The sequence below is a fragment of the Protopterus annectens genome, chromosome 2.part1 (genome assembly GCF_019279795.1).
Source record: "Protopterus annectens isolate FY-2018-M chromosome 2.part1, PAN1.0, whole genome shotgun sequence".
NCBI classification, from domain to species: domain Eukaryota; kingdom Metazoa; phylum Chordata; order Ceratodontiformes; family Protopteridae; genus Protopterus; species Protopterus annectens.
Window position 1 is genome coordinate 1,589,603,512 of NC_056729.1, and position 17,646 is coordinate 1,589,621,157.

The following is a 17,646-nucleotide window of genomic DNA, read 5'->3' on the forward strand; positions in this document are numbered from 1 at the left end:
GAAGCCCAGTGGTGACAGGTGTAAGCCGTCCCTTGCGAAGCAGCATGGCTTGTCCAGCATGTCATCCCAAGCAGACAGACATTGGATCCCCTTAGAATGACACCAGTACTTCAGCCAATTATTAAAGCTGATCATCTTGTCATTGTATTGAGGCATCATTCTTGGTGAGGGCAAGATGCTGCTCAGGGTCAGGGTCATACCAGCCTGGGCTACATAATCAGAGAGCTCCTCTATGTCTCTTTTCATGTAGTCCAGGGAGGTACGTCTCAGGTCATTCACGCCAGCATGGACAATGACGGAGTCATAGTTGTACTTGCTTTGGAGTGACCTGAGTGCGTGTGTTAAGGATCCTAGCTCCCGACAGGCAGCTCACAGTCACCCTCTCCTTGCTCAGTCTGGTAAGCGGGACATCAGTGTGTCTGACTATAGAGTCACCTATTACTAGTGTATCAGGCATGGTGTTTGGCCTTAAGGGCTGTGATTGCTTGGCACACTGATTTATTGAAGTATGTGTTGCATGTGTTATGTTTTGAGGTGGTGGATTTTTGGGTGTCTGCTTCGGAGGCCTCTGTTGTTTTGGTAAGTTTTTTATTAGAGCTTCCGAGTATGTCTTTGTGTTGTTATGTGATTGGTTTGCAGTTGGGGTAGGTCTATGTGGGACTGGATTTGTTGTGTGTGTGGTTACCATCTCCTCCTGTCTGGTCTTGCCAGCCTTGAGTTGAAAGAGTTCAGCCTCCAGTTTGGCTATATAGTTGCATCTCTCACATGTATTTGTGTTTGTTGGGAGGAGGAGAGGGTTGTCTGTGTACATGAGACAATTGTAACATTGTCTCAAGATTCCCAGATTAACCAGCTGAACCGGAGAGGATGCCAGCACTCTACCACTCGACATGCTAGAATAGTATAAGGGAGTGCTGTACCTTTAAGGGAAGTGGGTATTCACAGGGGTGGATGTAGTGCTTACTTTAGTTTGAGAGTGCTTACCTATAAGAGAGGTTTTGAGAACAAGTGCTAGGCTTATAATATAGCGAGTAGACTGATTATACAAAGAGTAGAGCTTTCTTAAGGGAAAATTTGAAGAGCAGACTTGGCGGAGCCAGAAGATGTTTAACCTTGTTTAACCAGCGCTGCGCTATGCGCACAATCGCGCAAAGCTGTGCAAATGCGGATTTTAAACAGGGAACTTCAAAAGAGCTAGAAATGGTCCAAAACAACCAATTACTACAGCTCTTGTGCTGAGGTCACTTCCCTCAAGAACAGGTAGGCTGCTCAAGGCTCCCCACTCCCACTGGTGAGCAAAGAAACTTCCTTCTATCCAAGTAAGGTAATGGACAACACAGGAACTACACCACAGCCCAGAATACAGCAAGGCCTGTAAACTGGTCTAAACTAGTCGAGGAGAGGCAGGAAAACAAGGATTATTTTTTTTTTGTTTTTTGTTTTTAGATAGGCTATATGAAAATATATGTGATGTATAATCTATGCAACATTATTCAATTCCTGCCTTCTCTTAAACGTTATTCCTCCTCCAAAACATTTTTCTGCATGTATTGTTCCCACAGGTTGCATTTATTTCTGTGAAATTTACTCCTACCCATTTATAAAGATCCCACTTAATGTCTTTTATCTCTGTTACAATATTCACTATTTCAAGAATATTTGGTTTAGATTTTGATTTACATTTTCTAGTAACTGCTTTTTTGCCAGCCACAAGAATTAAACCTAACAAGGCCTTACTGCATCGGCAATTCAAATCCTGTATCCCAGCTCTAGTTACACTCATTTGCTCACCCAATATTCCTGAAAGAGTATGCAGGAGTTTTTTTTTAAAGTCTGCCGACTCTTTACACTCCCCAAAACATATGTTCCCAGTTACTTCTTTTTTCCCCATCAAACCTCCAACATTTGCTATCTACCTGAGGAAAAAATATTTGACATCTGCTTTGGATATAAACACATCCATGCAAACACTTCTAGGCAAGAATCCTAAGTCTTCTTGCTTTTGTTGCATATTTGGGAGCCATAAATTGTTTCCTTGTGAACTGCATGTCTAATCTGTCTTCCCAATCTTTTCTGACCTCTTCTGATTGCTTCCTATAGTTATCATGCAATATTTTATATGCCCTACTAATTATCCCCTTTTTAACAGCAGCTTCTGTTCTATTCTGGATTCAGTTAAAAAACTGAAGCAGTGCAGGTTTTTCATTTAGGACTCCCCTATCCTTTTTTTTGTCTATATTCTGATATCAGTCTCTGATAGGGAAGGCAATCACTCGCTTGCAATCCAAATGTCTTCTTGGCCTCTTCCCATTATCTTAAATTTCTTTCTCTAATTATTTGTTCCCAAGACCTTGGTTTCTTTGCCATCTTCCTCCAGTAAATTTTAGCCCTGTCTTCAGTATTCTCTGTACCCCTAATTGCAGTCATCCCTATTGGCAGAATCTCCTTTCTCCACTCCAGTTTTGGTTTAGTCCTTAGAATACATTTTGCTGCTTTAGAAATATAATATTCTGCATGACTGTTGTTATTCTCCTTAAAGATCTGCACCTAAAATCCTGTGCTGTCCTTCTTTTCTGAATTACCTCCCTGCTTTATAATCATCATCCCTTTCCAGTTTGAATTGTAGCTTTCTGCTTGTATTATGTATAAGAGCTTTAACTGTGTAGCTCTAAAATATAACTTTAAATCAGGTAATCCTAAACCTCCTTGTTCTGTTGGGAGAATCAACTTTTCATACTTGACTCTTGCCCTCTTCCCCTCCAAAGTAAATCTTTCAACTCTTTATTAATTACTGCCCATAACCTCTCCTGTGGGTGATAAAAAATGCCTGATCTGTGTATAAAACTAAAGGGGCAAAAAACATTTTTACTGCTTGTATCTTGCTATTATTATCCATAGACAAGAGCTTTCAGTTTCTCAGCTTTTGTATTATTTTTTGTTTAGTCTCTTCCCACATTTCCTTAGCTGCCATAACCAAATCCTTTTTAATCCATATTCCTAAATACTTTATTTTGTCATGTCCCATAAATATGGATGTTGCTGGACCATTTAATGTGTGGGTACGTAGTTTATAGCTATAGCCTTTGTTTTATCTTCATTAATTTTATATCCCAAAAACCCTGAAACTGTCTCAGAATATTCCACAGCACTGAGATGTCCTTTTTTGGTTCCATTGGGTACAAAATATCATCTGTAAGTTATATCAACTTTTCCTTGAAGAACCATACCAGTTGTATTTTTGAAATTCTGAGTCCCTTATTTTCTTTGCCAGTGGTTCTAAATATAACATTGGTAACAAAGGGGAAAGAAGACACCCCTGTGTGGTTCCTCTATTTAGACAAGATAGACTTTTCACTGTGTGATACCTTGAAACCCCTTGTATTAGAGTCATCATGAGATATATGCAAATGACCCCATAGGGACATCGGGTGTTGTCCTTCTAGTCACATGTTGCAGTATTCAGTACCAATGGGTCTCATCTTGCTACTTGAACGTCTGACTAGTATACAAAAGATTTCAGTCACTGTATGGTATGTGGGATATCTGACCTGGCTAGCAGAGCATGGGCCATAAAAGTGATGTCTGCATGCACCAGCCCTCAGAACTTCTCAGCCACCAGTCAAATGTCAGTTTTTTCTGCCTTCCCAGCAATCAGATTCTAGAGAAGTCAGATAAGTGCCCCTTTGGGAAACCCTTTCAGTCATTGTTATTGTTTCTAATGTTTGTTCATGTCATCCAGAAAGGGCAAGTGTAAGTGCAGCCGTTAGATACCTCACAAGGATGCCCACAATCAGTATCTGTTTTATTTGGGTAGATTGCACAACTACAAGGCCAGCAACATCAGTCAGGCATTTGTGCCAAAAACTCTTAGCAGCCATCTCCATGCGCTCAACCTATACCTAGAAAACCAACATCTCAAATAGTTAGCTTTGGGTATGGAGGGTTCTGCCAACTTGACTGCCAAACCGCCAAAAAAAGAAGGCTAAGACCATCAGGCCTACTACTATCGCTGCATCTCATTTGTCCGACTCTCCACCTGTGGCCAAAGTCTGCCTGGTTGAACACTCGGGCTCCACCGCTTCAGATACAGTGAGTACCTACACAGAAGTCACACAATCCTGTGCAGAGGGGACTTCCACAGAGACTTTTCTGACTTCGGTTTCCAACACTGGGGGGGGGGGGGCTGCAATTTCAGTAGGAATATCAGATTCCTCCGTTACCTTACAGTTGCCCGGCACAAGGCCTTCCTCCATTCACACACCCACTAGGCCGTCTCTCAAAAGGAAGGAAAAAAGAAAGCATTTGTCTCCTGCTCCTGAAAGTACCCCAAACTGGCAGGCCTTCAGCCAAAGCCTCTTTAATGCCTTTATGGCCTTGCAGCCTACCACTCCAAGGATATCACCTATCCCTCCTCCCATCTTGAGCTCTAGGCCTCAGACATCAGATCCCTCCTAGAGGGAAGAGGAGGAATTCTCTGATACTTCTTCTGAGGAATCCCTTTCATATTCCTCTCAGCTGTCTTCTCCCCTGGGATATGGCTCCCCAGAGGAAGAATCTGTTGACCCTGACTCCCCAGCAGAGGATTTAACTTTTGGAGAAACCATTACAACACTTCAAGTGGGAATCATTTGAAATGACAAAGGTACAAAAAAGGTACTATGACCTCATTCAGATGGATTCCCCAACCCCTATTGCTGTTCCACCCATTCTGCCTGTTTTTTGGGTGCCTTCTCTTCCTTGAACCCGGACTCAAAGCCCCCTGCCCCATGCAGACCTGACAGGTTTTATAAAGTCCTTGAGACTGCTAAGCTTCTAATTAAGTGTCCTGCTGCAGACCATGCCACTATTTCCATTTCCACTGATAAGGCTTCAAAACTATTGCCTTCCACCACCCTCCTACCTTCTGACAAAGACAGCAACACCATGGAATGTCTGAGTAAGAAAATATATAATTCTGCTACTCTGGCTTTTATAGCTACTAATTACCAGACACACATGGCTAAATATGCCTTATCCCTTTTGGAGAAGATTTCAAAGGAATTGTCTGACACCCCTGATTTGCTGCCAAAGCTTCACTGTCCTCCCTTGTTGCTCTTACCTCTCAGGTTACCAGGCACTCTATCAAGTGCAGTTACAATGCTGCTGAAGCCTCAGCCAGGTCAGCAGCATCAGCATCTGCCTTGAGGAGGTATTCCTGGCTCCACCTCCAACCTCTACCAGATTACTTTAGATCACGTAAACACAAAAAAAACTTCTTCAACCAAAAACGGCACAAGAGCGGCAAACGAGTAAAACCAACTGTTTATTAAAGTGCATAAAGTTTTTTTCATTTAATTTAGATAAACGTCTTCAGATGCATAAAAAATAATAAATTAAACACTTTTTTTAAAACACCATATGGTAATGAATTACCCAATCAGTGTAAAACGCTGTGACATCATCAGGCTATGGAACTATTAACCCTTCACTACGTATTCTAAAGGTGAATAGCAAATTAATGTTAATTACACTACTGCTGGCGACAAGCTTATGTATATGATCACTAACAACTGTCTGCAGGGTAAATAACTAATACATTATGTGCAATATTAAAATGTCCGTATGGAATATTGGGAAGGGTGGAAGAGCCATGAGGGCTTGCAACTCTGACACTCTCCTGGCTAAGGTCAAGGCCACGAGGAGAACAGTCTTCCATGTGCAATGTTTTAGGAAAGCTTTATCCACATATAGATGAAACACTTGATGCCCCTAGGGGGTCATTTGCATATATCCCATGATGCCTCTAATGCAAAAAGCTTCAAGGTATCACACAGTGAAAGGTCTAGCTTGGCTAGATTTTTCTCGTTTTTTTTTTTATTTTTTTATTACTGATTAGTTGTTCTGTGACACCTTGGTACTCATTGTTTTGGATGTATTTAGAAAACTTATCAGAGGGGAACCCTTGCACTGTGATTTTTGCCTCCGATCCCTCGTATATCCTTCTAATTAAACTTCCATTGCCCTACTCAGAAAAACCTGGCTTACTCAGTTGAATGCTTTCTTTGCATCAAACCCACAAATAACAGTGGTATTTTCTTACATTCTGCTTCCCTCTGAATCATCATTGTTCTGTTAATTTTGTCAAATGTTTGCCTCCCCTCCACAAAACCACATTGGTCCATATCTATCAATTTTGGCATTGCCTTTGCCATTAAACATTATAGACATAACACTTTGAAATCCTGGTTTAGAATTGAGGTTGACCTATATAAAACTGGATCAGATGGGTCTTTACCATGTTTGCATATTACAACCACCATAGTTTTTTCCAGGATGTTGGTGTCTTCCCCTCCTTTTAAAATACTGTTAAAATCTTCCAGATTTTCATCATTTTTCCCTCCTAGCTTCCAAACGTACACCAAAATACCATCTGTTCTTGGGAGCTTTCCTGTTGATAGGTTATACATCATCATTTTTATCTCATCTCCTCCTGTCTTCACTGCTAACTGATGTGCCTCATCTACTTCTAATCTTGGCATATTTAAGTTTTCCAGAAGTAACTCTGTTTGTGTTTTTTCCTGATTTCCTCACTTCTCTACTTTATGCACATTTTAATAAAATTTCCAAAATACGTCAGGATCTCTGGTCATTTTTGTTGTCATAGGCTCCCTAAGTTTGACAATGATCCTTTCTACTTTCTGTTTTCTAAATTATTGTTCCAAAAGTTTTTGTGAGTTATCAAGAAACAGTTGCTTAACAGCAATCTTTCTAAACTCATGCATATTATCTGGGTGCTCCCTTTTTTGCTTTATAGCACTCTGCAATTGTGCCTCCTGTTGTTCTGCGAGATTCCCCTTACTTTGTAATAATTTAACCTTTGCCAACCCCTCTAAATAATTATTATTACTTATTAACTAGATCTCTTTTTCTTTTATTTCTATCCTTTTTAAACTTCATTTTCATTTTATTCCACTTACTAGCCGTAACTTCGGGAGTACTTTCTATTTCCCTGATAACTCCTGGATACTTTCCACTACCCATTCCTTAAATCCCTCTTTTTTAAGAGGTACGTGGGGATATCTGGGACAGATTGTTAAAGCTAATCAGTAATAGTGTATCAGAAAGAATCTGAAGATAAGTAGAAAAAATGTTTTACTTGCTAAAATGTTTTTTGCTATCTGCTTTAATTTCAGGACACCAGAATTCAGGGTGGATATGAAAATGTACCAACAATAGATATCCACATGAATCAAGTTGGATATGAGAAAGAGTGGAGAAAAATGCTACAGGATTATGTTGCACCAATTACAGAGCTAATGTATCCAGGTTACTACACAAAGGTAATGGCAGTTTTTTTGTAATAACTGAGTATGGACAACACTGCTGATTTTTGACTATACTCCTTTTACAAAGTACTTCACTAATTGACGATAACTTTACTTGACTGTGTACCTAGACTTATTTTTTTAATGAGAAAGAATTCTGGATAGACTGATGTTTGCCACTTGTTAACAAGTATTCAGAGTTTTGTTGTTCATATGTGAGTACCAGACTAGCTGCCCTTGTGGGACATTTTAGGCGTAGCCAGTTCCACTCAAAGGTGAGAATCAAACCCTGTACCTTATGTCAGTAAGGTAAGCATCTTAACTATTATGCCAACCTCCTCAGTGGTGCTGTGCCAGCAAGGCAACTTAGTGATTAAGGTTTCTGACTCACACTTCTGAGGTTCATTCCTAACCTCCATTTATTGTTTGTAGGGAATTTATATGTTCTCCCCATTTCTGCAGGTTTCCTCTGAGTACTCCATTTTTTTCCAGCCTTGCCAAAATGTTCTGTTGACTGTTTTGTGTAAACTGTCCATAAATGTTGTATATACAATTGCTGTAGTGCTCTAGCTCATAGCTGAAAACAATTGAGGGGAAATATTTTGTTATCCTGTTAAAAATGAATAAAGAAATACATGTTTTTCTCCACTACTTAACTGATTAATCATTTGGTTATGCTGTTTTGTACTGGTATTTCATTGTCTAGTAGAAAGAGTTTTATCTGTTAGCCCTTTTGTTATTTTTCTACTTGTAGGAGGATTTGTGACAAGTCAATCTACATGACACAAAATCAAACTGCAAAACATTGAACATAAAACGATCGAAACCTAACCCATCAAAAACCAAAGAAAACAAAAAAACATTTTTGTGGGGGGCAGACCCCACTACACCCACTGCTGAGTATGTATACCAACTCTGAGATTGTACTAGAATTGGGAAAGGGCAAATTTCCAAAACCCCACTGTACCACAGTGTTGCTCAAAAAGCCGGTACAGTTGATTTTCAGTTAGCTGTACCAACTTTCACCATTGTCTGTAATTAAACATTGACCAAACATTATCCATTGTGGGGATAGTCACATGTTCCACAAGAGCTTTATTGTTTTTTTCTATTAACAGGCAGTTTACCTGAATTGATCGTACTGCATGCAGTGAGAGCCCTTGATCAAAATGTTTATTAGTCTGTCGTGGGTCACTTTTTCCATTGGTCCCTGACAGCTGTCATCATTGTCAGTGGACTGCCAATTTAAACGTAGGGTGGACAAGTCATCATTTCTTTTTCAGCAACTTAAGAATTAGATGTCAGAACAGGTGACAAAATTCAGGAGATAAAATCATGATATTAATAGATGAGATTTATTTTCTTGTTTTAATATTGCAGTTGAACTTACATGTCTCTCTTTTGTAAGGTCGCTATATTCAGTTTTTGAAATTATTAACTTTACCTTTGTTTGTTTTGTTTTTCAACTTTTGGAAAACAGGACTTATTGCCATGTTATAGGCCTTATTTCATAAATGTCCTTGCAGCCAGAATGTACCAAACAGGTAAACGTAACAAATGCGTTTATTTCTTGGGTCCTGATCATAGGGTAAAAACTTGAATGTTCTAAACTTGAGCATGCTATGTTGTAGAGGTAAGACTTGTCCAGGTGGGCATGGAGGGATTGATAATATCAAAGGGGTCTTCATGCAAGAAAAAAAATATGAGAAAATGGTCTCCACCAGGGAACAATCAGAGTCATCAGGAGAAAACCCAGGACTTCAAAGAAGGTAGCTTTTCTTTTCTGGATTGTTGATATCACATAGATGTTTTAATTTTATGTGTGAACCATTTTCATCTTTGTCAATGAAGGAGCATGCCAAGGTGTCAACCAAAATGCAGTTTAACTAAGGCATCATTGAAATTGTCATCATGGCAGCAAGCAAGAGAAATGGGTCAACTGGGCCTGCTGTGTCATATAAAGAACAGGGCTACATCCTTGCTTCCTTTCCCCATATCACTTTTATCTCTGAAATGAGACATACTTGACTTCTGTTTTCTTACTGAAAAAAAAAAAACACAAAGCTATCTTAAGTAATCTGTTTTGAAGATTCTTTGGAGGAGGTACTGCTTTTGAGTCCGTGATCTCATGGGAGATGTTGTAGAAGGTCTCGGAGTCCTTCTCCAGAATGAAGTTCCTCAATTTAATATAATCTATGTATCATCACATTAAGAGTTGAAAAGGATACGAGCAAAGTGTAAATAAATAAAGCTAGTAGGCTGTACCTTACACTTCTTTGTGTGTGATGTTAGGGGGGAGGGTACCTTGGAACACTCTCTTGATTACCCAATTAGACTTTTTGTAATTTGGAGTCATTATTAAAAGCACTGAACTGACAGGAATCAGTGCAGAGTCTGAGGAATTTGATGTTCAGCCCCAGGCAACTCCCATTATCTTCTGGATTATCATTTAGACAGGACACGACTTCCTCACCTGAGGATTTTTACTCCATTGCTGAGCTTATCAGTTTTTGACAACTTGGTTAACAAATGATGACAGGAAGTGGCTAAGTTGGCCCCTTCCCACAGTTCTTCCATCTCTCCCCACTGTTGATCAAGTTTGTTATGAATCAACACATAAAACCCTGACAAACTACAAGCCAACTCTTTGTGTGTGTGTGTGTGTGTGTGTGTGTGTGTGTGTGTGTGTGTGTGTGTGTGTGTGTGTGTGTGTGTGTGTGTGTGCGTGTGTGCGTGTGTGTGTGTGCGGTGGTGTGCGTGTGTGTGTATATGTGCATTTGTGTATATACAAATACACACACACACACCCACATATATATATATATATATATATATATATATATATATATATATATATGGGTCTACTTCAGAAAAGTGAAAACCCACTTACCCGAATCACTCATGATCAAGAAAGATGCATAGAAACCTTACAAACCCGAAACTTCACATCAACAAAAACGTCAACCGGAAAGGAACCACTTGACCACCAGGACAAAATAAACAAATCAAAGCATGTCAAACCCACCAAAGTGGGGGGATTTACACCCCACCCCACCCCCAACTAATTATACCAACTCCGAGATTGCACTATAATGGGGGAAAGAACAAATTTCTCCATGGTGGCCAAGTGATTTCTTTCCCAGTTGACGTTTTCTTTGCGTTTTCTTCATTGATGTGAAGTTTCACCTGTGTAAGGTTTCAATGTTTTCATCTCGACCATAAGTGATTCGAGTAAGTGGGTTTTCGCATTTTTGATGTAGACCTATATATAAAATATACAAATCGTTATCCAGGTAGTCAGTCCTTGACCAACACCATGTGGTCACTCCTCAACTGTGACTACTGTGAATTAACTGGTAGTATGTCTGCCCCTCCATGTTGTTGGCTTCCCTTTGGCAAGGATTTTTTTTAAATGTCTTGCTCTTACCTGTATGTAAGCCGTAATGCAGCACCTCTACAGATATCAAGGTCATGTCAAGAAGAATCAAAAGAAATCTGACTCCCTTCATGAATCCCAGAATTGAACAAAACTTCTCAAGAATCTGGATGATAGTGAGAAAGTACATTCAGTTCCATTGGATTTGTTATCTCAGACCATTCAGCTGCTTTCAAGGTAGTGTATGTCAGGAGGCAGGCAGGTATACAAATGTACGTAGAGTGAGTGCCATTACTGTGAAGTAATTTCACTGAAATCTGCTTTCAGTGATAGTGGACTTTGCACTTTTACCCGCTGCTGTGCAACCATGGGTATAACCCTGCTCCAAGTGAAAACTTCCCTGCTAATGCATTGCTCCATGATAGCCATTCTTCATGCTCAAATCTACCTTTTTTAATTCTACCAGTAAAAGGAGGAGATAAACACAATCCTTGGACCGGGAGGTGTTTTGAATTAAAAAATGTCAGTGATTCAGTTTGTATTCCACCAAAAGTTTTATTCTGCTTAATAGATAACTGAATTTTCAGGCTGTGAGGCAGTATAGTGTTCATTCAGAATATATTGTTTATGTAAAGAATGTATGTAGACAGAAAAGTATCTGTGACCTAGAATGGGTATAATCTATTGTTTTACTTCCACCTTCCAGTTTTATGAAGGGACACCCCTATTACCTACACATGTTATTTTGATTGTAAACCAACTCCTCTTTTAGGTAAAAAATCAGATTCCTGGTAGGGAAATCAAGAAAAAACACAAATGGAAATATTTATGGAAAACTTAAATATGCCACGATTAGAGGATGGTGAGGCACAACAACTAATGGTTGAGATAGGAGGAGTGAATTCTCAGTTCTTGCATGCATTGATGATCTGTTAGTGATACTAGTAATAACAGTAATATTTTAAAAGGTTATTTGAAGGAGGAGAGTTAACAGGTTATAGGATTAATTTAGATAAATCAAAATTATGATGATTTCACATTTATTGACCTAAACAGATCAGAAGAACTACTCTTGACGGCAGAATAAAAGCTTTGGAAATTGATCAAGATAGAAATAGTTCAGAATTATGACAGGATCATTTTTTTTATTACATGGAGCTGTTAATGTTGTATAATCCTATAATGTACCTGCAGTGGTTTTCCTGATGTAGTATTTAATAGGTATAGCATCAGTTAATTGGTTTCAATCTATTAATATTTTATTGATTTTTCTATTTTTGTTTTTATTCTTTTTTGAGGGGGGTGTCCTGGGAACTCATAGAGAACTGCATTAGAGTCAACTAACAAGCAGAGTCTAGGTATCCCTTTTGTCATTCTATATTCCAATTTAATTCTATTCAAACATTTACTGGAAATAAAATGTTTGCATATTCAAGGATTAAAAAAGTGTTGCTTATGAAACGTATTTAGATACTTTAATACGATATATATTATTCTCTTATAGGTGTAATTTTATTAAAACATAAATCATTTTATGAAAGTATTAAGGACAATTATTCAAAAAATCCCTGTCCTCTAGACAAAGGTAAATCAGAATATCTCACTGATGTCTGTCTGTATACTGTTAGGAGCAGATGTTCATCATGTTTCACTGTTGCAGTCATTACATTTGGGTAATCTGCTGGCAGGTTGCCCTCAGTCAGCCTGATTAACAAAATCTTGGGTCCTGCGTTGGTTGCTGTCCCTTCTTCCATGATGTCACGTCGTCAGGGGTATAAAACATGCAGCTGACACCATTACATCAGTCTTTCTTGCCGCGCGGTGCCCGAATCAGAAGCAGTTCGCAAGTGCCGGTCGGCTTTAAACTGTCAATTCCATATGCTAAAATATCAACAGCATATCATGGGACTGCTTAAACAGAAACTGATGTTGATTTCTGACTGTGTGGAGAATAACGATTTGCAGGATTTATTGCATACAGCTGAACAAGTTGGCAAACATACTTTGCAATGTGTTTTTGATTCTTTAGTGGCCTCTTGCAGGGCTGCTGTTACTGGGTCTGTGCTTAGAAGGCATGCTTGGCTTAAGGAGCAATCTCTGCCTGATCATGTTAAAGCAAAACTTTTGGATGCAATAAGGCTGAAGAAGTTCTAAAAAAGATGGAAGATAAAGCTAAATCTGTGCAAACTGTGAAAGATTTCTTGCAAGTGCAACCTCCTAGATTTAGTAGGCATTGGCCTACTAAGAACTGGTCCTTTCCAGCTCCTTCCAGAGCCACTACGGCCAAACCCAGACATTCCAAAAGCACTAGGTTTCAGTCCCAAGGGACTTTCAGAACTAAGCAATGGGGTGCTTCCACTTCCAAATCTGAAAACAACAAGGCACCACCCTATGGTAAACAGTCTCAATGATTTCCCTTTGAAATTACCAAGCACTTACCTCTTGGCCACCCCTTTGGGGGGAAAACTGTCTCTTCATTCAAGAAATTGGCAACTTATAACCCAGGACAAATGGGTTTTAAATATAGTGTCCCAGGGATACTGATTTCATTTCCGCACGCTGCCAACTCCAAACGGGGGACTAGACCTGCCCCCAAATCAGTGGGCCGAGGCTCAGAAACAAGTACTTTCCCTCCTAAACATGGGGCTATTCAACTAGTACCAGAAGAGGAAAAGGGACAAGGTTTCTATTCCAGACTTTTCCTGGTACCCAGAAAAGACGAATCATGGCGTCCAATTCCGGACCTGTCTACTCTAAACACCTTTCTGGACATTTCAAAATTCAAGATGCTGAGTCTTCACCAGTTACTTCCTATGCTAGGCAAGGATGCCTGGTTGGCAACTCTTGACTTAAAAGAGGCTTACCTGCATATCCCAATCAGGGAATCTTGCAGAAGATTCCTACGCTTCAAAGCAGGCTGCATACATTACCAGTTCTCTGCACTGCCCTTTGGCTTGTCTACTGCACCCAGGGTATTCACAGAGTGCCTGGCTCCAGTAATTGCATTTTGCAGGCAAAGAAATATTCAAATATATCCATACCTGGGCGATTGTCTAATTCAGGCAGAAAACCAGGCCATTCTTCTAAAACATCTGGCGTTTGTAAAAAGAGTTCTAACCTGCCTAGAGTACACCATAAACGAAAAGAAATCTCAACTGGTACCCTCTCAAAAGATTACATTCCTTGGTGCAAGCTTGAATACAACTGCCCAGATGGATTTCCTTATGCCAGAAAAGCAAATTCACTTTGTGACTTACTTCAAACAGGTGGCCATAAAAACCCTGCTATCTGCAAGGCAAATACTGCAAGCCTTGGGGTTCATGGCCTCCTGCATTCTTCTAATTCCATATGCAAGACTGCATATGAGGAAACTTCAGTGGTACTTAAAAAGTTTATGGAGTCAACATTGTCAGAGCCTGGAAACAATGATTCCTATCATACCTTGCCTGCGCCTAGAGTTCCTATGGTGGGCAGAGGCCTGCCACCAAAACAAGGGACTGCCATTCACACCACCCGCTGCCGCCCAAACCCTAACTACAGATGCATCAGACTATGCATGGGAGGCTCATCTGTCAGGGAAGTGCATTCAGGGCAAATGGAGCCCAAATCAAATGCACCTTCATATCAATCAAAAAGAAATGCTAGCTGGACAGAATGCACTGACAGCCTTCAAGGACTACCTTCATCCAGGACAATTACTGATAAAGACGGACAACACCACGGTTATGTGGTACATAAACAAGCAGGGGGGTACGCATTCCTACCCCCTCTGCAGACTAGCCATGGCATTGTGGAACACAGACTTGAGCTACCAAGTACAACTACAAGCTCAGTTCCTGCCAGGAAAACAGAATGTTCAGGTGGACGAACTAACAGAAATCTCTTGGACCCTCATGAATGGAAGCTGGAACCACGGATTTTCAACATGTTGACATGCAAATGGGGGAGCCCAGACATAGATCTTTTTGCCTCACCCCAGAACTACCAGTTGGACAAATTTTGCACAAGAACTCATCACACAAAAACCTGGAAAGTGGATGCTTTGTCCTTCAGCTGGAAAAAAACATCAGTCTATGCCTTTACCCCTCTGCCTTTGCTCTCCAAAGTTCTACTAAAAGTCAAACAAGACAAACCAAAAATTATTTTGATTGCTCCAGACTGGCCTTGCCAACACTGGTACCCACTCCTGCGCAGTGTGTCACACATTTCTCCATGGCACCTGCCTCAGACACCTTCCTTGCTGTCTGAGCAGGACAACCAATTTCTGCACCCTCCGCTCCAAACATTGAATCTTGCAGCTTGGCTAGTCACTTAAATTCTCCCCTTAGCATCCCTCAGAAAACCTGTGATGGATGTCATTTTGGAGGCGAGAAGACCTAGTACTAGAAAATCTTATGCTGACAAATGGAAAAGATTCTGTGCCTGGAATCAGTCTTAAGGGATGAGCACAGCAGTTTATACCTCAGATTTTGCAATATTTAACTGAGATGCTTCACAAGGGCCTGTCTTTTTCTTCCATAAAAATCCATGCCTCAACCATTTCAGCTCATCACAACACAGATCCCCCCTCTTCTCTCATCCTCTTCTAAAGCAGTATCTCAGAGGGGCCAAAAACTTAAGACCACCCATGAGATCTCCAACCCCTGCCTGCGACCTTAACTTTGTATTGGAGAAACTCACTCTACCTCCTTTCGAGCCAGCTGCAACTGCAGACTTAAACTTTCTTTCCTGGAAAACAGCCTTCCTTTTAGCAATCACTTCAGCTAGAAGGGTATCTGAATTACAGGCCCTTATGGCAGTGGAGCCTTTCATCATCTTTCATGCGGACAGGGGGTCACTCAGGACCAATCCATCATTCATGCCCGAGGTGGTATCCAGTGTGGCTCTTAATCAGTCCATTCATTTGCCAACTTTCTTTCCCAATCCACAGAACAAGGGGGAGCGGATTCTGCATTCATTGGATGTACACAGACAACTTAGATTCTACTTGGACAGGACTAAATCTCAAAGAAAATCTGAACAACTGCTGGTAGCATTTGCTGCAGGGGCAGAGGGGAAGGCTATTTCAAAGCAAACCATTTCTAAATGGATAAGCCATTGTATTCATTTCTGTTGTAAGCACCATGGAAAACCTATCCCCCAGGGGATCAGATCTCATTCCACCAGGGCTGCATCTACTTAAGCAGCCTTTCTCAGAGGTGTTCCTACCAGGGATATTCTAGAAGCTGCTACCTGGAGTTCAGTTCATACTTTCACCAAGCATTATCACTTACCAATTTTCTCTAAATCCAGAGCTGGCTTTGCCACTGCTGTTTTGCAGGGTCTTATAGCTAGTCCTAATGCTGTATAAATCCATCCTCCCAAACTTAGCTTTGGGAATCTACCCAAATGTAATGACTGCAACAGTGAAACACGATGAACAGAGTACAGTTGTGTACATTTACCATAAATGTAGATGTTCAAGTGTATTCACTGTTGCAGTCCTGGTTACCTTCCCTCCAGCCCCCTGTTTTTTTTTCTTTTACTATACCTCTACTTTCTTTTACTATGCTTAAAAGCCTTTTTGGTGTATTTGCTTTTGTTTGGAGGTATATTTTTGTGTTTCTAATTATACATACATATATTTTGCTCCCCATTTGGGGGGCACCTGACATCTGGGGCAAGGAAAACTGATGTAATGGCGTCAGCTGCATGTTTTATACCCCTAACGACCTGATGTCATGGAAGAAGGGACAGCAACCGACACAGGACCCAAGACTTTGTTAATCAAGCCGACTGAGGGCAACCTGCCAGCAGATTACCCAAATGTAATGACTGCAACAGTGAATACACTCGAACATTTACATTTATGGTAAGTGTACACAACTGTACTTTATCTCCAAACCTTAAAATGTCACACTTGCTTATTTATTTATTTATGTATGTATGTATGTACTTATATTTTGTACTGGGGGTAGTGCACTGATCTCAATGGACCATTTGCAGGCACAGCCCAGATGAATAGGATCACATAAGAGATGAGCAAAAAATATTTACAGATAAAAGGATACACTGAAAAACGAATGTATATACATATTTACAGATGCAAGACTATACTTCATTTAGTTCAAGAAGTAGTTAACAATGGATAGAAACTGGAATTATGCTTAGCAGAGCTTTATGGATAAGATGTAGCCATGATGACTGAGATAGCTTATGCTACAGGGATAGCAGCATATCTTTATATAGAGACCTATGAAGACCTGAGAAGAAGAAAGTGAGACTAGTTGCAACAAAGAATATCATGGGGAGAAGATGGAGGAAAGGTGTGGGAAAGACAGAGAAAATGTCCTTTTTTTCACAAGACTTTTATTATTTCTGGAAATGTTATCATTTACAGTTAAATTCTGAAGAAATATCATATCTGTGTGATTATATATTATAGGACATGACAATGAAAAACAAAAGTACTATGCATTTAAGAAAATCGGTTGGTAGGCCAGAGTAAATGTCATTCTATTTGTTTAGTACAAATAAAGCTTAAAATGGAAAGAAGTGTATAAACGTCTCTCTAGTCAATGCATTTCTTTAAGGGAGTTGTCATTTCCCTGTAAGTTCATATATTGCATTCACTGTTTTCCAAAGAGACTTTATAAAATGGATACTTAGAATCAGTACATCAGTGAACTTATGTGGCACAGGAAGCTAATGTCATGCATTGTTGCTGGACATGCTGACAAGTCAAGATTTGGATATCAGGACAAACTATGTAATTGAAAAGTGATAGAAAATGAGGTTTATTCTGAAGCTTTTTTGAGGGGGGGGGGTATGCACTTTACAGCATTTAACCATTAATCAAAAATCCATGCTGTTGGGCTCCTCCATGGCTACAGTTGTTTGGTAGCATTAGAAGTTTCACCTGTTACACTCTTTTCCAGAGAAGGACTGATGGAATTACTTCATAGATGCCTGCCTATATAGCACTGA

The 17,646-nt window shown here is 40.0% G+C and overlaps 1 protein-coding gene across 1 annotated transcript in view; it reads left to right on the forward strand.

The window, feature by feature from the left end:
• PLOD1 (procollagen-lysine,2-oxoglutarate 5-dioxygenase 1) overlaps positions 1–17,646 on the forward strand; it is a 1,142,395-nt gene that overhangs the window by 952,236 nt on the left and 172,513 nt on the right. The window contains exon 17 of the mRNA XM_044063038.1: positions 7,173–7,319. Within this exon, the coding sequence (XP_043918973.1) occupies positions 7,173–7,319 (147 nt within the window). The remainder of the gene's footprint in view (positions 1–7,172; positions 7,320–17,646) is intronic.